At 45.8% G+C, this 21,996-nt stretch overlaps 1 protein-coding gene across 4 annotated transcripts in view; it reads right to left on the bottom strand.

The window, feature by feature from the left end:
• Positions 1 to 1,031: 1,031 nt before the first annotated feature.
• The window catches only part of FBXW11 (F-box and WD repeat domain containing 11), a 57,509-nt gene continuing 36,544 nt past the window's right edge, over positions 1,032 to 21,996 (bottom strand). For all 4 annotated transcript variants that reach the window (XM_066560105.1, XM_066560107.1, XM_066560106.1 and 1 more), the window contains 10 exons: positions 20,443 to 20,629; positions 19,071 to 19,161; positions 11,720 to 11,857; positions 11,056 to 11,174; positions 10,268 to 10,517; positions 9,162 to 9,280; positions 8,524 to 8,634; positions 7,908 to 7,986; positions 6,303 to 6,491; positions 1,032 to 3,346 (listed from right to left, as the gene is read on the bottom strand). In XM_066560105.1, coding sequence (XP_066416202.1) covers positions 6,330 to 6,491; positions 7,908 to 7,986; positions 8,524 to 8,634; positions 9,162 to 9,280; positions 10,268 to 10,517; positions 11,056 to 11,174; positions 11,720 to 11,857; positions 19,071 to 19,161; positions 20,443 to 20,629 — 1,256 coding nt within the window. In that variant the 3' untranslated portion in view covers positions 1,032 to 3,346; positions 6,303 to 6,329. The remainder of the gene's footprint in view (positions 3,347 to 6,302; positions 6,492 to 7,907; positions 7,987 to 8,523; positions 8,635 to 9,161; positions 9,281 to 10,267; positions 10,518 to 11,055; positions 11,175 to 11,719; positions 11,858 to 19,070; positions 19,162 to 20,442; positions 20,630 to 21,996) is intronic.

Below are 21,996 nucleotides of genomic sequence, written 5' to 3'. Positions count from 1 at the left end.
AAGGGGCCTCAAATCCCCCTAGGATGGGTGGGAGCACCCAGGGCCTCCCCGACTTCCCTGGGAAGTTCTCTGGTGGGAATTACAGCCAACCATGAAAGGCTGCAAGGGAAAACCCACAAAACAACCAAATGCAAAGGCCACCCAGGTGTGCTGGAATGTTAAAGCCCGACCTCAAGGTTTACACTGCAGATCCATCCCAGAGCTTTTGTGGCTTATTTGGATAATGATATCCAGCAAGGCCTTCAGAGCCCCGTCACGAGCTCGGCCAGGCTGTGCTTCCACAGAGCACTCCTGGCACCAGAGGGGATTGGACTCACTCAGCTGCAGGGGCAGCCTCAGCCTGACAGCAGCAACGCTGCTTCCAACACTCCTATCCAGAATCAAGAGTGGGGCAAGGAGAGCAAGAAGTCACCTGCACTGGAGTCATTCCTGAGGCCTGGATTTGCCAATGCTGAGCCAGAACTGCTCATATTTACAGTGGAGTTTCTGGCACCTCCAAAACCTTTTCAGGGCAGTGTCTCCCAGAAACACCCACCAAACCCAGCATTGAACAAGTCACTGCACAGCAAAGGAAAGCCCAAGGCAAAGCTTTTCCTGAGTCAGAGCCCTGGAAGACTCTGCACAGCTCAAGGCATGGAGGTTGCTTCAACAAGCCAGGAGATGGGGAGTATTTTAAACATTCTATCTGCATTCTTGGTAAAGTAAGAAAAATTCCTTGTGATGTTCCTGCAGAGGCAGTGGGGTTCAGACCTCTGTGATGGGTGAATGAGCTCAGCTCCATATCTCACTGTTCATCCCAGTTTGTCCTGAAGAAAGGGAAGGGTGGAACAGCAGCTGCCAGCCCCTGTGCCAGAGCAGGAGCTGGGCTGTGGCAGATGGGTTTGGGCTCCACATGCCCTGTGTCTTCCACTGGGGTTGGGCTGGAGGGGCATTTATTGGGCAGGGACCCCCCAGCCAGGCTGCTCCAACCCATCCTTAACTCACACCCAAACTCTGCTGAGGTGACATCACTCATCCATTCATGCGACAAATTAAGTTCAAACTTTTTTTTATTAAGCACATTCCACAGTACAAAGCTTTAGATCATGAACGATATCTGTACAATTTAACAGTTTCAAGAAGCTGTTCATACATCAACTTTCCAAACAGATAATTGGCAAACATAATTACAAGTTAGAATTAGACTATCCCAGTGCTTTGAAACATTAATATCGCAGTAATGTACAGTTGCTCAATTATGGTTAGCAAAACAAAGTCCAGAGTGCAGCCAGGATCACTACCATGAATCCCAGGAGTCGAGTTCCTTGGGTGCCAATCACAAAAGTCCACTGCTATGTTACACAAAGCACAAAGAAGTTTAGACTGCATGTCCAAATACCATTATCTCCCAAGGAAAAACAGGAATTTAAATCTTACACATGCATTTTTAAAAAAAGGACTCCGCTCTTCAGAAACAAAGAACCTTTTTCTTCAGGGCTGCAACAGATCTTTTTTAAACAGTTTAATATTAAAGCTATTAGATGAGAAAGGGTAAAGTAAGACACTTGCACGAACTACTGTCAAGCTTACCAAAAAGTGACCTTATGGACGCTCAGGAGCGAGTTTGCTCTTCTGGACTTCATCACATTCGCTCATCTGGATGAATAAATAGCTGGAGTAACAGGGAGGGTGGGGAGGGGAGCCCCTGCAGTGCCCCCTGCGAGGGGCTGGGCTGGTGACACCTCGAGCTCCCCCGCTGTCCCCTGGCCCGCCCCGGGACTGCACAGGGAAAGGCAACAACCCCACAGAGCCAAGAGCTGCTGCCAGCACAGAACAGCACAGAACAGACAGGGATGGCAGCACAGCCCGTGCCAGCCGAGCCCTCCCGCACAGCTGGGACCGCGCCGGCCCCGCACGCGACAGCAAATCCACCTGGCATTGCTCCACGGCTCCTCCTGGCCCCAGGACAACGCAGGGGTTTTGTGTGACCACACAGATGACAGGGGACACTGTGAGAACTGAAGAAGCAGCTATGGAGGCTCCCTAACAAAAGCATGGAGGAGCCAGGACACGGCAGCCGATCCTCCTGGGACACCAGCACGGAACTGGCACAGGAAGCAGAGCGGTGACTGGAACGAGCTCCTCTCACCGTCACCAAGTGTCACAAATCAAACATAAATAATGGAACTTTGGCCCATGGTATCTTCTCCACTGAGCAGCCAAACTAATGCTACCGAGGACATCAGCAGGGGCTGTGAGGCCCCACTGGTATCAGAGACACAAAGCTGCAAATCCCGCGGCACAAAAATATAAGATACAGAACATAAATTAAACAGTTTTTAATTTTTAAAAAGTTTAGAAATTACATTTTAAAATATGTAGTTCCCATTAAAAAAAAAAAAAAATAACCAAAACAAAAACCAAAACAAAACCAAAACCCCAACTAATGAATACTGAAAACCTCCTTTTGCAGAGACAGTGTCTAGGTAATCATGTCACCACCAGTGCCAGGGGTCAGGACATCCTGCTGCCAAGTGCCACCACGCTGAGTGTTAGGTGTGTAGTGTCAGGACACCCTGAGGCTGGCACCAGAGGCTCTGCTGTATGTACAAGGTATCTACATGCTTACACAGTATCCGAGATGAGGGAAGCACACAGGGAAGGAGGGGGACTACAGCAAACATCAGGAAGCGCAGGACGGGGAGTACAGAGCACAGGGCAAAGGAAAAGACAGTGCTATACAACTAGTTCAGATAACCTAGCCTGAATTACAGGGAATCTTTAATTTAAAAGAAATTATTGGTGCAGAAACAAGTAAACTGTAATCCAAAAATATTACTGAGCAACTCAGAAATATTTCTAAGAGTCCAACGTACACCTATGGAACAGAACGGGCTCTGAACCTGCCATGGGGAACGCCTAAAGGACAGTGGTGACTGGAAAGCAAAGCTCTGTACATTCTGGGCATGTGTTTGGCACCCAAATTTCACTGGAGAATGTTTTTTTTTTTCCTTTAAAGTCAGACAAAAGTGCAAAGCAATATAAATTAGGCCAAGTCCTTTCTTGACTTCTGATTTATATCTGAAAAACAAGCCATCAGAGTTCAGTTTCTACGGACAATTTACATGTGAAGCTTTGGATTTCTCACAGCAGGGAAGGATAGGCTTCTGAAACTCATCTACTCCAAGTCAGTGAATTTGTAGCAAATTCAAAGACGACCATTGAGAGCAGGAAAGATTAAGAAATTTAGATATAGAATTGTGCTGCTTTGCATCTACACAGCATCTAGAACCAATTCTGACTTTAGCTGTCAATCATCTTCAGGCATGTAGTAGCCAAAAATCCAGTAGTTCAAGACTGTGGAACCCTGAAAAAGACAAAAGACAAGTGAACTGAGAGGAGGCACAGAGCAAGCAGCATCCCCAGGTGCTCAGGCCCACAGCATCCTTTGCATCCAGTCTAGGAGGGGAAGGGCAGAGCACGTGCAGGAGGTGACACTCATGCAGGACAGCCAGGGCTGCTGGCCAGGCCTCTGAGCCCCACTGCAGCAAGAGCCAGGCTCTGCATGGCTCTGGTCCTTGGCAGTGACCCACAGGCAGTTTCCTCTCCCAAAGCCACAGTCCCAGCCCTGGTGGGCACAGCCAGGGACCCTCCAGCTCAGCCCCCTGAACCCAGCCCAAAATGGCCAGGGGATGGTTCTTTCTTCCTCACACTGCAGAGGAAGAGTTCTGCACAAGAGGCAATTTCAGCTACTTTAATACATGAGCAGCTTTTAGGAAAACAGACAAAACCCTCAAATACTTTGTTAATCCCACTTCCAGCCTGATGGCTCTGTTATCAGCTTGGAGGCAGTGTAAGGTCTGAGTGTAATTAAATCTGAACTTTGATTTTACCTGCCACTTCCCAAAACCATCTTCAATGGACTAGGGAGAACTTCCCTCTTCTGATCTGACATTCCCATGAAAGGTTAAAACATCCTTAGGCACTTGCTCTTGACTTCCCTTCCCTCAGCCCAGGGCCTAATGCTTAATACCAGAATATTAAACTATCATATGGTAACAATTTTTATCATGTTACAATAAACAACAGGAATTCAACAGAAAGCAATAAAACTCTCACAGCCAACTGCCAGGACTGTCAAAATTGATCCACTTTGAAGAGCCTCACATTACAAAGCCTGTAAAAACGTGTGCAGGGCTGCTTCAAAACTCACAAGACTGTGATGTTTGAAAGCTTATAAAACTGTTTCATTAAATGTCATGATGAAATATTAGCTGTTTGACCATAATTTTATGTAGATTTAGGCGTTTTGGATTCTGAAGTCAGACAAACCTGTCAAAAAGTGACATCACAGCATCTCTGCAGTAGAGGAAATAGCTGTTAAGGGACTGTCATTACCAACAACAGGACCTGGGGGCTGTGTGGTCCCAGCTGTGCCTCCTGGGCTAGGCAGACTGAGCTGTGCTCAGCTGCCAAGTGTGCAGGGTGTGAGCAGCAGAACCCCCTGCCAAAAGCATCTCCCACTGCCCTGGCAAACCCCAAAGGTGGAGCTGTGTGTGCCACGTGGCCAAATGACACCAGCACGGTGCTGCTCAGGAGTGACAGGAATTTTATACAACTCCTCATTTCTTGACCTGAGGGAGCAGCTGGAGCTGAGCTAGGGCAGGGCCAGGCTGGATTTTGGGAGAAGTTTCTTCCCTCAGAGGGTGCTGGGCACTGCCCAGGCTGCCCAGGGAATGGGCACAGCCCCGAGGCTGCCAGAGCTCCAGGAGCCTTTGGACAGCAGGGATGCACAGGGGGGATTGCTGGGGGGTCTGGGCAGGGCCAGGGGCTGGACTGATGATCCTGTGGGTCCCAGCTCAGGATAGTCCATGATTCTGTGTTTCTTTTGTGCTTAAGACACCCTCTATGTGGCTTTTAAAGACCTATGCCCAATCTGTACTTTAAAAACAGATTTTGTCCATCTCAAATTATCCTTTTAGTTAACAGAAGCAAGCAGTGATGCAGGACTGGAAGGCAGATGGAGACTGTTTATAAAATGCAGCTTTTCCAGGTGTCCCTGTCCTGCCCCAGGCAGGATGAGCCACTCCATGACTTTCACTAAGCTACCCCTGCAGCAGGGTTCTTAAAACCTGCTATGGAGGGAAGGTTTAGCTGGGATTCTGCACAGGGCCCATGTTCACAGCACTACAGCTCTTTCTTATTCCAGGGCCTGAGTACAGGAATGCTGAGAGGCAACTCAGCCTGGCAATGGCCAGCTGCTGGCTCAGACCCTGCAAAGCAATGTGCCAACAGATCCCAGTGTCAGATCCACAGAGGAGGCTGCCCTGGTGCTTTTAAAAGGAGTGCGGTAGCAGGGAAGGAAGTAACCCTTCCTGAGATGAAAGAAAACTCATCTTTTAGCAGGAGCACCTCAAAGTGTGTCTCCACAAGGGAAGGGATTTCCCAGCCAGACAGAGGTCCTGCAGGAGTGCAAAAACCTGGGAAATACATTGCCACAGCAGGGACAAATGTATCCAGAGAGATAATAAAAATCCCTTCTTACAGGAAGGCTTTCCACACCACATTTAAACAGAGTACTCATTCTCTACTTCCAATAAAGTAAATCCTTCCTGTTGGGGCAATGTCACTCCCAGCTCCTCCTGCTGTGGTGTCTCCATTCCTGGGAAGCACTGGCAGAGCCTGCTGTGCTCTGCAAGGCAGTGCCTGTGTTCCAAGCCCCAGCACTCACAGGCAGGTGTAGTTTGAAGTGCAATTGTTGGCAGAGAGAAGAATCCACACTCCCAACAAAGGGCTTTGAGCACTGACTGCAGTGACTGGGAAAGGGAACCAAACTCCAGCGAGTTCTGGGCTCTGGTTCAGACAGCTCTGAGCTGTGCTGGTGAGCTCTGAGAGCTCTCCCTGCCACTTGTGCTCCTCACAGAGCTGCTGTTCCTGCCCCAGGCTCAGATCCCTGCACTGCTCCTTGCATAGCTCCCCACAGCCAGCAGGTACATGCAGAGCTCCCACCAGCTCCCACTTCATGGGACAGCTGGAATGTCTGTGCCATACACCAAGGCTCCTCAACTGCCAGCAATGCTGTGAATACATGACAGCTCTCTCTAACATGCCTGAACACCCAATTATAACCATGAGGGTTTACAGAAGGGAGAAGCCAACAAGACATGCTGGAGCATGACCACACAAAGACCAGATGGGGAAAGAAGTGGCATAAAAAGGTTTAATTCTCTTAAGGAAAACCTCAGCTTGTTTGACTAAGCCAAGCTGCAGGCAGAGGGAATGTTTCAGACATTTCCCAGCCCCAGCCAATGAGAGAGCCTTACCTTCTGAGGGCAGTAAAGTGCAGACTGTTATCTGGAGATGTAGGTGTATGTTCTAGATGGAGAGCGGGTCTCGTTCTGGGCACTCGGTGGCACATTTAAGAAATCCCAAATCAGAATTGTATCGTCATGGGAACTACTAATGATCTGAAATTCATCAAACTGGAGCCTAAAGACACGTCCTGAATGTTCCTGTGGGCAAGAGGCAAGCAGTCAGCAAGGCAAGAGGAAAACATGGCAGTGCACTGGTATCACACAGGGATCTGGACACACAAGGTATGTTCAAACTCTGCTATGCTGACTAAAAAACCTTCATAATTATACACAGATACAAGAAAAGCTGCTTTTGTATGTAAACTCTTTACAGAAACACACGGCTCCCAAATCCAGTGCTGTACCCTGAGCCTCCCTCAGTGGGCCTAGCCCAGCCACAGGCTGAGATTATTCCAGATGGAAGCTGTCTGTCCACCAAGGAGCAGCAATTTTGGCCCCTGGCTGGCACTGATGCTCTGCCAGGGCTCCTTCTCTGCTGAGTCTGTTTTTGTGCAGCCCCAGACAGCACATCACAGCTCCACCCTGCTGAGAGGATCCTCACCTCACACAGCAGCAGCCAGGAATTCAAACTCTGCCATAAGAAGGGGAGCACATGCTCCAGCAGCTCTTCCAACAAATCTCCAAGTGGCCCAAGAAGCCCAGAAAATGCCCTCCCTTTAGTCCAGCTTATCCATGTTCATTAAATTTAAAGTGAGGACTCTGCCTTTATTGGAGAACTAAGCCAAGCTGGCAGAGTGATCCCAAACCCCAACCTAAGCCACAGGATACCTACAGAACATAGAAACAAACAACTTTTTCACTAAAACTAAATAAATGAATAGTTAAATCTCATCTCTGTACCAAGACTACTGAAGAAAAAGAAAAAGGAGAAGCATGTCCAGCCACATAAGCCCTTCTCCAGGTGCTGGAAAGGCCAAACACATGCATCACCTACAGTCAAGGACTCTGAGTTGCTATGGGCTTGTCAAACTGACTCCTGAAGTAAAGTTCCACACACATTTGGGTGGAAAGAATAAGGAATTCAGTCCCCCATCTATTTTTAATTAAGTCTGCTGTCATAAACCAAAGCCCTCATTACAAAGAAAAATATAGCTTAAGCAACTTAAGCTTTAAATGTGACTGTCCCCTGAAGGCCTGAGAGTTCCTGTGGCAATCTGTTAGACTCAGCCTCCCTCCCCCTTCCCAGCTATTCCTTCCAAAGTGAAGGGTTAGGAAAAAAGTTTGGAAAAGGGTCACAAGATTCTTGCCCTTTTTTAATAGGAGGAAATTTAAAAGCAGCTCTACAATGATATTAGGGAAACACCAATAACCAGAGTGATTTGATACAGTATCATGATGATTTCTGTTTCTTTTAAGAGTATCTGAGAATCTCAAAAACCAGAAAAATTTGATCCTTCATTTAAGCTCAGATGCAAATCATTCGGGATATGATAATAAATTTTTCTTCATTCTTAAGCACTATAGACCTCATAAACCCCCCTGACATTCCCACCTATCCCAAAATAATGCACTGAAACACCCCTGACTGCTCCAAATTAATTAATTTTTACTTACCACTAACGTACGCAAGCATAACGTACTTGCTGGGGCACGAGGGTCAAGAGCAGCTTGCAAGTCCCAAACTTTAATTTTCCTAAAAGTAAGAGAAGAAAGAAATTATGTAAACATAGAAAATAACATTCAAAGCCCCAGAAAGCTTGCCATGTTTTCCCTACAGCTACTTCCTCAGGATCAAGGACACTGTGAGAAATACTAATGCTCAAGCTTGTAAAAGCCAGGTAGTTTTGAGTTTCTTTGCAGCAGCCATTCCAGTGATGGCTCTGTGACAGCTATGACAGACAAGCTGACAATGCACACACAGACCCCTCTGCAATGTGGGAATGAAGCTGGGCCCACCAACCCCAGGCAGACACTGAGCCCAAATAAAAGGCTACAGCCAAACCCAGTTCCAGAATTGTTTTCAGTAACTCTCCAGGCAGAGAAAGAAATAGAGAATTTGGATATGGATGTAACTGCCATGAATCCACAAAGCACTGCAGACACTGAGCAAGCCAGAAGTACTCTGGAGAGGAGTCCTGCCATCCTGCCATCAGCCCACAGAAATGGTCTGCAGACTCCTGAGAACCCCACAAGAGAAAGGCTAAATTTTGGGAACTGCTTTCAGACCTACCCATCGTAGGCTCCACTAACAATCCTCTTGTTGTCGAACCTGATGCACCGAACCAGCTCTTCATGGCCTTCTAATACTCTTAAACAGGCACCACATTCAATGTCCCAGAGCCTGGGGAGAACATAGGAGAAAGGCTGATTCCCACACCCAGGGTTAAGCACCTACTGCCTGGTTTGCTATGGGGGGGGGAAATATGCAATTTTCTTTAAAAAGTGTCATTCAGAGCAGCTACAGTACACATATTAAAATTATTTTCAGCATTCAGAATCACATGCAAGTAAAGCTCAGATGTGTGTTATTCTGGGAAATTCCAACAGTTTTTTCTGTTCTCTGTAAGCCATTGATTAGAAGTTCAGAAAATAAGAAAACCAGGGAGCAATGTCTTCTCCATTTCTCCCAGCAGAGGACAAGGCGATACAGCAGCAGATAAGAGGTTTTGTTCACTCTGAAGCCTCAGTGTCCCACTCTTTCACAAGGTTGTGAAACTTTACTCCCACACTGAGGTAAGCCCCATTCACAAACCATCTGCTCCAATGGCAAGCCATGCCAAGGAAGTTTTGCAGCATCAGAATTGAGGGAAATGCTGTTTTCAGGACAGAAGGCCCCTGTTGCCCAGGCCAGCAGCTGGTGGCACCCACCTGATGGTGTTGTCCGAGGAGCCGCTGACCACGAGGCGGTCCCGGTACTGCAGGCAGGCGATGCCGCGCTTGTGCCCGTTCAGGGTCCGCACGAACTCGCACGTGCTGGTGCTCCACACCTGGGGACACGGGACAAACCCCCTGAGAGCTGCAGCAAACAGCCCTTCTTCCGCACGAGAAACCACGAGGAATTCACAGACAGAGGGGCCTGAGGCTCACAGAGGAGGGAAAACCCACAGAGCATCTTCAGAGGCCAAGAGCAGGGCCCAGGGCACCAGTGGGGACCCAGCAGGGACAGAGACACAGGCACTGCTATGGCACTGAGAAGAGCTGGGGGTTGTGTCTAAAATATTTTCAGGGGGCAAAGACTGCTCCAAATGATTTCAAAACCTTGATAACACTTCCTAAGTTAAAAATAATTTTTAAAACTGGAGTTAGCAAACACAAACCCCTCACACTTTTTTACCAAAGAAATTATTAGGAAGCTCTTAGTAAGAGAAGGTCCAAATGGCCTTTAAGCTTGGTCTTAACCTTAAAGGATTCAATCAACTTCACCCATTTTTAATGAACTGTAATTGAAATTGTACCACAGAGTATAAAGTGCCTCATTTTCCAACACAGAGTGCAGCAGGATCTCTGGCAGAGATTTGGACATGGGACTGCCAAGAACTTCTTGGCCCAGGCTAAGGCAGCTCTGGTTCACAGAGGGCAGGGTGGAAATGCCTTTGTTATATTAGTGCACTCTGGGTAACTCAAATCTTCTGGTATGTCACAGCCTTCAAATTCAGCCTCTGAATCCTTCAAACATGGCACAGCCTGGCTGAGCTGCTGGGAAGGCATGGTGAGGAAAGGCACTGCTGAGGAATTTCATGTCTAGACAGAACTGCCAAGTGAAATTAAAAATACCACTGGAAAAAGGCACAGGATGTGCCACACTGAACAGAGCAACTGATCTCGAGACAAAGAGTTCAAACAGCAAAGGGGCTTTGCTTTGCCATGAAAATATTCCAGTGCAGTTGTGTGCCCAAAGTCACCAAGAGCCAGCAAGAGGACACTGCTGACTGAGAGACACCAGCAAGGCCCTGGAGCAGAGCTCTGCCACTGACCTTGATGGTCCTGTCCCCCGAGGCTGACACGATGTACTTGTCATCGAAGTCCACCACGTTGACAGCAGCGCGGTGTCCCACCAGCACGCGGCGCAGCGTGATGTCCGTGGGGGAGGCCATGTCCCACACGGCGATGGACCTGTCCTTGGAGCACGTCACCATCAGCCCATTGCTGAACCTCAGGTGGAGCACGGCCTCGTTGTGGTGGATCAGCGTGTTCAGAACCTCCCCGGTATTTACATCCCAGACTCTGTGGGAGACAGCAGTGTTATCCCAAGGGAAGTGATGGCTCTGTGGAGGGAGAACAGGCACAAGCCTGCCCCAGTCTCCACGGGAGAGCTCTGGCTGGCTAACCCCTGGCAGGGCTTGTGCAAGGCAGGAAGACAGCTCCTGAAATGTCCTCACTGCCAGCAGAACTGCACGTCAGGCAGTGCTCCATGTGTACTGAACACCCCCTCAGTAAGAGTCATGACTGCAACATGTCACAGGGCACTAAAGAAACCCTAACTGAAGAAATTATTGCATAGTTGGCCATCAGCCACTCCAAAACTTCAGGATATGCCTTGAATCCCTCAGGTCATATTCTTTCAAAATTCCTAATGCTAAAAGAACAAAATAGATTTTGAAGAAAAATTATTTAATATGATCCTTTGCCAAGTATGAGTATCTTGCTTCTGGAATACAAATATCACATTAATCGTAGGGATGTTTTCTGATATTTAGAGATTATTGAAAATATTCCCAGCCCTGACACTCAAATTATTTTTGTACAAGAACTTAACACTCACCTCACTGTAGAATCTGAAGATCCAGTTACAATAACTCTTTCATCATATTGCAGACAAAGAACTGAGCCAGTATGTCCCGTCAATACTTTCAAACATTCCAAGCTTGTTTTGTCCCAAATCTGTTAGAAAAAAGAAAGGTAAATGGCTTATCAACATCAAGAACATGGATCAAGACTTGAACATTGTCACAGCTGCAAAGAAAGGAGGACAACCAGATGCCATGAGGGGTGAGTCTGTCCCATCAGTAGGGTTTGTCCTTTCCTTTAGCTTTAGCGAGTTTTGATGTAAGTTTTTGAGAGAACAGTGAAAAATAACCAAGCACCATGAGGAGATCAAATCCTGTCCGGCCAAAGAAGTGCCAGGGAGGATGAGCAGGGAAGCAAGTTCCTGGCAATGAAACAGCCACAGCCAAGGCCAGTGGCACACAGACACCTCCCCCTCCTGGAGGAACACTGGTTTCAGGGCAACCTTTGTGGTTAATGGACATGATCCCTGGCAGTGCCCCAGGCTTCCAGAGCAGAGCGCAGGTGAGGACTTTGCCAGGCTCAGAATTCCCACCCTCACCAACCAGACACTGTCCCATGAAGAGACACCAAGAAGCACAGGCAGCTTCCAGGGCAGAACCCCAGTCACAGCCAGGGCAAGGACCAAGGGAAGTGCTCACCTTAATGGAGTTATCTCGTAGGCCACTGATGATCTTCTCATCATCATACTGTAAACAGTAGACCCCTTTGCTGTTCTCAGAGCGGCACTGGATCCTTTGCAAGTTGTGCCTCCCACACCTCCAGTTGGATTCTATAGTCTGACCAGAGGGCAAAAACAGGAGTTGGGCCTCAGGCTGCAGCAGGACTGTCCCACACCCCCAGCTTCCCACTTTCACACACACCACCCTTGAATCTGAAGGACATAAAACAAATCTCTTCTCCTGCTCCCAATAAAGACACACAAACCACAATGAATTACCATTAGCACTTCTGTCATTTGTCATGACAAAAGCTGTGTTTATGGAGGAAATCATGGTCAATCAGCCTTAATGATAATTTCACAAGGAGCCATTAGAGCGATGCATTCCAGAACCATCTCCTCCCACATTTATGTGACCAACCAACAAAAGCTGCAAAGATGAGACCAGGAGCTCACATGCTGCCTTGTCTAGCCTCACCTGGGTGATCAACATTACAGAACTGCTGATTCCAACATGTGGGTGAAGGGATTTCCTGGGTCTTCCCTTCCCCTACCCAGCCGTATCACCCATTAATTGTACTTACACACCTTGGAAAGAGGTGTTGAGATATGAAACACTCCTGAAAGTATCTAAAATCCTGATAAAAATAAAGCTCAGGATGGGAACTATAAGGTTTCAAATAATCCAAACTTGCTTTCCTCCCCCCAACTTGAAATCTGTGAAGAGTAATTCTCAACTTTTTCATTCGGAGAGGTATTTTTAAGGAGAGAGACCTAACACGCCTTAAAAAGCTGCAAACTATTTCACAGCAGAACCAGCATGATTTTCAGGTCTTAATCAGATTTACTCCTTGTTGGAAAATCAGTGCTGGATTCAAAGAAATGTGGGGTTTTGGACAGGAAGATCCTAACACAACCCTAAGAGAATGTGTGCCCAGAACTCCAGGCCAACACCTGCAGCACCTGGGCAGGCTGGGATGCTTTCATCAGAATAGGCCATCTGTTTAGCTATTTCCCTGGGATTCTCCCCAAATACTGCATGGAAACCTGGGGAGAAGCTGACAGACTGGCAGCTTGTTTGGAAAAGCATATTTATTATGTAATCCTAACTTCCAAAGCAGTAGCAGGCACCTCTGCAGCTCCTCCAAGATTAAAACTGACTGAACCCGCAGTAAAGACAGAAATGGAGTATGACTGTGACATCCCAATTCTAGGAAAACATGTCTGCTTCAAGGGAAAACTGACTTTCCACTTTGTCTTCCACTTGTTTGCTCCTTAAATTGTCTCCCATTATGCAATTTGGAGAGAATCACACCCAGTCCTAATACAAACCTGATGTGCCCCAGGACTTTGTCTAAATCACAAATATGAAGAGACGCTTCTAGAGGAGCAGCTGACAGATCACTCAGCCCCCTCATTCCCTTCCAGTTTGGTGGGGAAACCAACAAAATCAGGATAGTGAGGGTGTCAGTTTGGGATCAGCTTTCCTGGCCAGCCAATGCCCTGCTGATTGGCACACTGGGAACTGGGCCCAAAGCTGGCACTGCCCTGGGGAGGTCAGCCCAGCTCATCTCCCTGCTCAGCATGCAATGCAGGCTGGGAGGGGGGAAGGACAGGCAGCTCCCAAGCTTTATCTCATCTGGGCTAGGAGGGCATGACTGCAGCTCATCAACTCCTCTGACCCTCAGAAACAGGAGAGGACTGCAGGCATCAGCAGCAGGAACCAATATCATTATAGATCTGAAGGCAGCAGATTTAAATATGTAATACTAACACTGGAGGCACAGGAGAAAAGGCATCAGAGATCCCAGTCAGCCAATTTAAATACTTCTAGAAACTATTTATGTTCAGATACTCAGTTCTGAATAGTCTTAAGGGAGAGCTTCCCCAAAGCCCTGTTCTTGGAAAGGTCTGCACTAAGCTTGCACCAAGCGTGTGCCAGAAGAGCTGTGAAGGATCTGTGAGCACTTCCACAGCTGCAGAACACACTGGGAACCCTCCAGTGTTCTGCTGGTCACAGCTCCCCAGACAGAGCAGCACACAGTGGAAGTTTGCTCACCAGGCACTGGGGACACGAGCTGGCTCAATTCACATGGGTTCACTATAGGAAGCTACTTCAGCTGCTCCCCATAAGAAAATGCTGGCTTCAGAAAAAGGAAACTAAAGTCTTGTGTACCTCTGTGAGGGCAGTAAGGCACATACAAGTGCACATTTCAGTTCTGTGAGGAGATGTCATTCCATATAGGCATTATGTGGTGTGGCTACTGTGGGAAAACAGTGCCTGTGTTTGGAGAACTTGTAAAATCCCCTCACGCTGCCTTAATTCTTGGGATGCTGGGAAAGCAGCCATGACACACAGAATGTACAGCAGCACTTCCCTGGGCAGTGGAGTGAAACCAGATGTGCACATCCAGAGAAATAACATTTGGGATGACTGAACAGACTGAGTGGGTGGGCAACTGGAGGACCCTCTGAGAGGAACATGGTTAATGAAGAACTGCCAACCACATGAAAGCTTCTGCTACAGGGAATTTCTGGTCATTGCTCCATGGTGCAGGGAGTGAAAGTCTTCATCTGCACCCTCCTGCCAGGAGAGATCCTAACTGGATACACTGAGCAGGGAGGACAGCAGGTATGACACCACTGTGTCTATGGGCTCTTACGAGCACCAGAGAGTGAGGGCTGAAGAATCCCACAGTTTATTTGTGTATTTATGGTTCCAAACCAACATCAAGACATCCAAAAGCCACTACTGCATTTTCTACAGATGCCCTCAAAAATCTTCTCTGCCTCTGAACTCAGGTTTCCCCAGTAAAAGGCAGAACAGTCTCTGAGTTCACACCCAGAGCTTCTCACACTCTCCTAAAAGCTCACCAGAGCAACAGCAGTGAGGAGCTCACAAATGCTGCACAACCAACAAAATCTGGACATACAAGGGAAAGACCTAGCATTTGCCACAGCAGGAGTCATTTGGCAGCTCAAGTGGTGCACAAATGGCTTGAATGAAAAAAAGGCATTTAGTGAGAAAAGTACAAACAGAACATAGTCCAAGATGTAGAGCTGTAGCCAAGACTTGACCATGCCAGAATACATTCTCTGGTGCAAAGATGCACAGTGAAAAAAATGCAATTCATCTGCATTAACAGCTGGAACATTAACTATACATTGGAAGTGTTAAGGATAATCTACTAGGAGCAGGGGTTTTTTACCATTGGATAATGTACACTGTGTTCAGCTCCTTGGCTAACAATTGCATTTTAATCCTTGTGAATGTTATTGCAGAGTAAGTGGGTTTATCTTAATCCCATAAACCAAGGAGTTTCTGTTCCCTCTGAATACACAATTCTCCTGCAGGACAAGTGGGGCAGGAAAAAGCAGAAGGAACATCCACATTTGTTACGAATGTAGGGATCTCTCCTGACGCATTAGGCCATGAAAATCCAACCCTTTGTTCTTCTCATGCTTTCCTCAAAGGGAAAAAGGAAAATCCCTCTTGACCATGGCAGAGGGAAGGCACAAATAAATGAACTTGTGTCACCAGGGTAGATGAAGACTTAATAATTCATTCATGATCAAATTAAGAGGGTCTGATAAGCAACGACCCCCAGGTCCCCTTCCAGGGCTGCTCTCCAGCCCCTCTGTGTTCAAAAGCAGGAGTGCTGTGGGGCAAAGGGAACCCAAGGAGCCAAGGCAGGGCCCCAGCCCAGGGCAGCTGAAGGGGGAATTCTGCCCTGCTCAGAAGAGAGAGCTGCAATCTGTGCCATGCACCACGAGAACTTGGTCCCTCCTGCTCCAAAGCCTCCCCTCTCCTTGGCCAGCTTCATTTTTAAGAAATGCTTTTTGGAAAGAGCCTGTGGAATAGAGATTTCAAAGGCTGGCTGAAAAAATGTCGAGGCATCTAATGCTGACCAGATTCTCCCCACACACGCACATAAAATTTCTCCAGCATCATAATTAGAGCCGTACTAAACAAACCCATTTCCCTCAGAAATTATACCCTGAAATCTTCATAAACAACCAAGTCCCAATGCTGGCAGGGACTTAGGGCAAGAACTGACTTCTTTCCCTTTTCAAATTGTCCCAAGGCTTTAAAAGTTATGTTCCAGTCCTAAAACCTGAACTTTTCCAGAAATCAGAAGAACACAGAGTGTTTATCTGATGGCCTGGCACCACATCTTTGTAAAGTCTTCGAATAAACCACATTTTTATTTTCATCTTAATTAGGTGGATCTGAGTCTCCATGGAAATGAACTGAGGGCACTCACCATGTGCTTCAAGATAAGGAGAACATTTAGGAAATAAAGTCTTCTCAACTCAACACCAGAAACAGATACTTGTGCTAATCCTGAGGGGACAACACAATAGTTGGCCAAGCTTCACAAATAATATGGAAACATTCCAGGGACTTGTGGTTCTGGAGTGGGCAGGATTAAAGCTCCCAGCCTGGCTCTGTGCCCGAGGACAGGGCCCCATGGGAATGGGGACCCCACGCCAGCCAGGGCTCTCCACAAACAGGGGCTCACACCAAGTCTGGTTTTCTAGGATAAACCCTCAAATCAAAAAAGGTTTTCCCTTTAAAAAAAGCTCCTAAAGAACCCTGGCAGTTCAACGTGTGACTTGGAGATGTTTGGAGGGACTGGGCCACCTCTTGTGAAATGAAACCTAATTAAATATTTGGTTTCACAGTGGAGGTGGGGAATAACCATCTCTTTCCAAGAATTTAGTTTCTGATCTTTAAATGTCCTCTTATTTTCAAATCAAATGACTTTAGAAGTGACATTATGTTCCTAAAATGTGTTTGGCATGAAGTAAACAGACACTGGCACCACCACATTTCTGGAGAGGCAAGGGAAGCTCCCTCTGCCAAACCCCTGCCTGTGTTACCTTCAGCTCCCACCACTCTGTGGTTGCACGAACTTTTGACCCACAATGCAAGTAGAGCCCAAGGGAAAGAATTCAAATTTGCTGTTTATCATTCCTCATTTTTCTGTCCAATTGTTAATTCAGGTTTGGGATTATTTTTCAAATTCTGACAGTCAGAGAGTACATTCTGCTTTGAGCTTATCTCTGCCCACAACCCAATTTAGCACCAGCTGCAGTAAATTCCTAACTCTCACCCTTGGAAACAATCTAGCAGGATTTGGTCAATCTTTGTGGTAAAATACCAAATGACAACATTTTTGTGCTACATCAAATATATTTAACTGTATTAAAAAATCCCATCCTTTGGATTTGTTTTTAACAACAGGTATATAATTCTATAAATGCTAATATGGCTCCCTAAACTCTGACCCTCTGACAGAAACAGGAAAATCTTTAAGATCCAGGCAAATATTTGAAGAAAAAACATTTTGGTATTCAGAGACAAAAAAATTCTTCATGACATCTAAGAAGAAAGTCTTATTCAAGAGCTTCTACACATTGCTGTGAAACATGGAAGAATGGAGAAATACAAAACTGTGGAAGAGCAACAAAAACAGGAAGAGGAGGAAAAAGTTAATCTTAAAGCTAGGTTTGGTTGTTATTGGTACTCACTCTCTACATTTTAAACAGTGTTGAAAGCTTCTTTTCACAGCCCTTTAGGGAAGCAATTTGTGAAAAGTACTTTAAAGGGTGATTTATTTGAAAAATTCTAATAGACTTTTGGAAGTGGAAGAATTATTGGGCCCTTGACTATTAGCACCAACCCCACTCCAGGTCAGAGACCTGGCAAACAGGAATATTTCAGAGGGCTTAAGGGAATAGGCAAGCAGGGGAAAATCTGCTGTGGCAGAAACACTCATTGCTACAATACATTTTTAAACCCTACTCTTTTCCCACTCGCAGCTATTCAAATACTGGCATTTTTTTCTATTTATTATTGGTATTGGGGATGAGAAAAGCACAAAGGGTTTGGGTTTTTTCCTACTTGCTTCACCCTAGCAAGAAGTATTTAATTCAGGAGCTTTCTTTCTGTGCACTGGAAAGCAAATCCACAGCAACTAAAGAACCAAAACACTAAAGAGTAGATTGGGATAATTCAAAAGCCCTCAGAACACCTTCAAGGAGTCCTTCCATTTCTAATAACAACAGTGCCTACACAAATGTTCCACTTATACAAATGAGTTTCAGAAGAATAACATTGAAAGTGTGAGTTACAGTAATGCCAAACTGTTTTAGTGTTCTAGGCAAACATTTTCATGCTGCTTTTTGCCCATTTTCTTTACAGAACTAGGCCAGAATTGTGCAGAAAGCAAGAAAATACCACAATAAAAGCTCTTAATCCCACAGGCCTCTTATCATTGCAGCATCACTCTCATTCCTTGCAGGGAAATACATCTCCCCTCCTGTAACTAAGTGATCATTCAGCTCACAGGTAAATATCAAGTTTGGTCATATTTTGCCTAAGGTGTATTTCATGCTGAGTTCCTTAAATGTCTATAAATAATGTAGCAAGGTTTATAAAAAGATATTTGGAAAATACATTATGGCTTCCAGCAGAACCACTTTACAGCTGGGTTCAGAGTTGAGGATAATTTTGTTTCCTGAGTGCCAAGAAGCACAAATTGTCATTTGCCGTTCCACACAGTGATTCCATTAGTTCACATCTGTCTTCAACATCAAAACACATTTCCTCGCTAATGAATTTCAGACCAATAATTTCCCATCCTGAAATAAATCCATGACAGTCTGTGGAGTAACTTCAGAGCTTTGTGGTGAGTACAGCAAACAGAGCAAGACACATTTTCTCCTGCTGGCAGAACAGCTGGGATGATCCTGATTTATCAGAAATATTTCAAAACCACCAAGGCAAGCCCAGCTCTGTAAATCTCAAAACAAGATAAGCAAAATTTTATATTTGAAGCTTCTTTACTGCTGATGGCCCTGTAGGTTCATCACCATAGCACTGATGAATCTCCCCAGCAAACCACTGCAGAGAGGAAAAATCCCCTATGAGGACCAAAGCTGTATTTGCAACAGTCAGCCACTGCTTTAGAAGTGATAAGTTACATTTTAAATAATTGCTGTTTAAGGCATCAATGTCAGATCACCTTCTAAGTGAGTGTATCACCAATATACTGAACATTCAGCAACACAGGGAATTTTCTTGGAGTAGTGTGTCCTAAACCTGCTATTTTATTAAAATCCATAGTCTCAGAAGACTTCCAAAACTCTTTAAATGCAAAAAAGGCAGTGTTAATACCTAAACCAATGCACCTGCTGTGGGTGTTTTTCACATCATCCCAAGAGCAGCAGTGACACAGATTCATTGCTCCAACATTCACCATCTCTGAAACCCCAAAATCAGCACCATTATCTGTCCTGCAGACAGGATAGATCAGAACACCTACCTCTATATCCTGGATTATCTTTGGGTATAAGGACCTGTAAAACGAATTTGGGGGCCCATCTGTTGGTCTGTTTTTAAACAGGTACTGATCCCTAGAAAGAAGGAGAAACAGTTTTCAATGTACCACAAAGAATCCAAACTTGACAGGAATGCAAAGCCTGCCCAGAACAAAACCCTCAGCACGTATTCTCAGAAATACTTGGGAGAACTTTTAGTATCACTATTAAAACTCTTGTGACTTTGCAATTTGACAAATATTTAGAATGTCTAAGGTTAAAAAGATAAAAAGTGCTTTCCAGTTCTGATTTCCTGCTCCACAAGGTTTCATCCTTGTGCCATCCCCTTGCTCTGTACATGCCTTTGCTCAGGCACACCACTAGAGAGCACAGGGAAACAGGTTTCTGAAGCAGAAACAGCTCTCCAGAAACTTGGGAAGGACAGGAAAACAAGGGTTTTCCCCTTTGAGAGGCTTCCGCAGCCCAAGCTGCTATTTTATACTTTAAGAAAAAAAACAACCAAACAAACAAACAAAAAAAAAAACAACAAAAAAAAAACCCCAACAAACAAACAAACAACCACACAAAAAAAACCCCCAAAAACACCCCACCAAAACCAAACCAAACAGAAGAAGTCCAATTGGCAATACTTCACTTGAGAAAAAGCCCTGCAAATGTGCTGGCACTGTTTTTTGTGAGCTGATGGAACTGATAGTTCTCCTCGCAATATAGAAATTCCAAATTTGCACAGACTCAAGCAAGAAAAAATGGTGTCAGACATGGGAGCACAAAAGGACAGGGACAAAGGCAGAGCAGAAAGGGGAGCTGACAGCTTTGGCCTCCAGCCCCAGCAGAGATCAGGAGCTCAGCAATACCCATTTCCTGGAACCTTCCTTTTGGGCAGAGCTCATGGGAGGATGTGTGCAGGAGGCCGTGCAGCAGCAGGGGAGCTCAGGTGTTACTGTCATATTTTATGAAAAATCCCTTCCCCAGGATTTTTCTCCTGAGAAGCCTCAGAAATGAAATGTGAACAATTATCTGATTGCTTGGAATGTGGTTTGGAGGTTGCTTACCAACAGGTGCATCTCTGATTGGTTCCATGTGAATTGTTTTAACTTAATGACCAATCCCAGTCCAGCTGTGTCAGGCTCTCTGAGTCTGTTACAGGTTTTTATTATCATTCTTTTTTAGCCTTCTGATGTCTCCTTTCTCTTTCTTTAGTATAGTTTTAGTATATAATTTTCTTTTAATATAACAGAATAGAATATCATAAAATAATAAATCAGCCTTCTAAGAACTTGGAGTCAATTCTCATCTCTCACCTCCTCCTGGGACCCCCGACACCTCAACAATTACCAAGCAGAGTGAGGCACTCACCAGCCCCTCCTCTCGGAGAGCCCCTTCCAGAGCGGGTCCGTGCGTACCATCCTCTCAATGAGCTTCTTCCACAGCATCCCCTCCGAGATCACTCTCTGCCACTCCTTACACACCAGCTCTGCTGCACACAGGGATCTGGCATCGAGATAGGAAAGGATGTTTTCTGCTATGTGATCTAAGCCTTGCTCTACAAAGAAATGAAGAGCAATCAGTGAGTGCACAGAAACAACCAAACCAGCTTTGCAAGACACTGAGAATCCAGAGCTTTGGGGCATGGCAGCAATGTGAGAACACTGCCATTGGTAGGGGCACCAGCTACAGGTGAGTGCACACAGAGGCACCAAAATATCTCCAAGGTTTGGTCTTTCCTGCCTGTTGGACCATTCTTCTGCCCTGCAGGGAGAATCAGCACAATGGTGCAGCAAAAGCAGCATGGACAGGCCCAGGGAGGGGATTCTCCCCTGCACTCTTGATCTCCTGAAATCCCACCTGGAGCAGGGATCACAGCTCTGGTGTCCCCAACACAAGGACATGGAACTGTTGGAGCACGTCCAGAGGAGGCCTTGGAGCTGCTAGAGGGACTTAGAGCAGCTCCCCCTGGAACCAGGCTGGGAGAGCTGAGAATGTTTAGCCTGGAGAAGGGAAAGTTGTGTGGGGACCTCAGAGCCCCTGCCAGTGTCAGAAAGGGCTACAGGAAAGTTCACCAGGAACTGCAGGGCCAGGACAGGGGGAATGGCTTCCCTGCCAGAGGGCAGGCTTTGATGGGATACTGGAGAGAAATTCTTCCCTGTGGAAAAGTCACTGCTAAGTCTGTTCCTTATTTCAAAGACCTGCAATTTTGCTTTCCACAAAATTTCCCTGAACCTGAGATGTTGAATAACTCAATTTTCATGAGTAACATACACCCCTTGGCCAAGCATGAAAAAAATCTTTCAAACCAGGAGATGACGACCTTTTTAATTTTCCACTTTATCTCATGACAGCCCACTTTGGGCTTCAAATAGTCCTGACAAATCAAAGGAACTACTGTTATTTTTTTAGAGCATGAAGAAAGTATATTCATACAGTCCTCCACTGCACACTGAATTTCACATGGCCTTCATAAAAATGAACAGCAGCAGAAAGCAGAAACTAATACATGTGAGTCTTACTCGTTTATTGATTTATTCTACATAATTTAGGTAACTATAACATATGTCTAGTGGCCCTGTCCTTTGTGTCTGTGCTTTGGACCTGATCCTATTACGTTAATTAGGGTAAATATTTCAGTTGACATCTCTTTTGGATGCAGCAATTTAAACCTGTGAACTTCTGCTAGCAGTAAAAATCTCAAGACTAGATTTGATGTCAGACAACATGCAGGACTAAGTTTAAGACACATTAAGGCCTGAAATAGCTGTATGTCCCTATTTTAGATTAAAAGACAGGGATTTGTTTTAGAAAATTTCTGAAATAGGTACTAAAGCCTTTCCATTTTCTGAAGTAAAATGAATTTGACATCTATTGGTAGACTTTTCAAAGGAAAATATGACACCCATCCCTTATGACTCTACA

Source organism: Molothrus aeneus, chromosome 15 (genome assembly GCF_037042795.1).
Source record: "Molothrus aeneus isolate 106 chromosome 15, BPBGC_Maene_1.0, whole genome shotgun sequence".
Classification (NCBI taxonomy): domain Eukaryota; kingdom Metazoa; phylum Chordata; class Aves; order Passeriformes; family Icteridae; genus Molothrus; species Molothrus aeneus.
The sequence above is the reverse complement of the archived record's forward strand: the minus strand, read 5'-3'. Positions and strand labels throughout refer to the sequence as shown.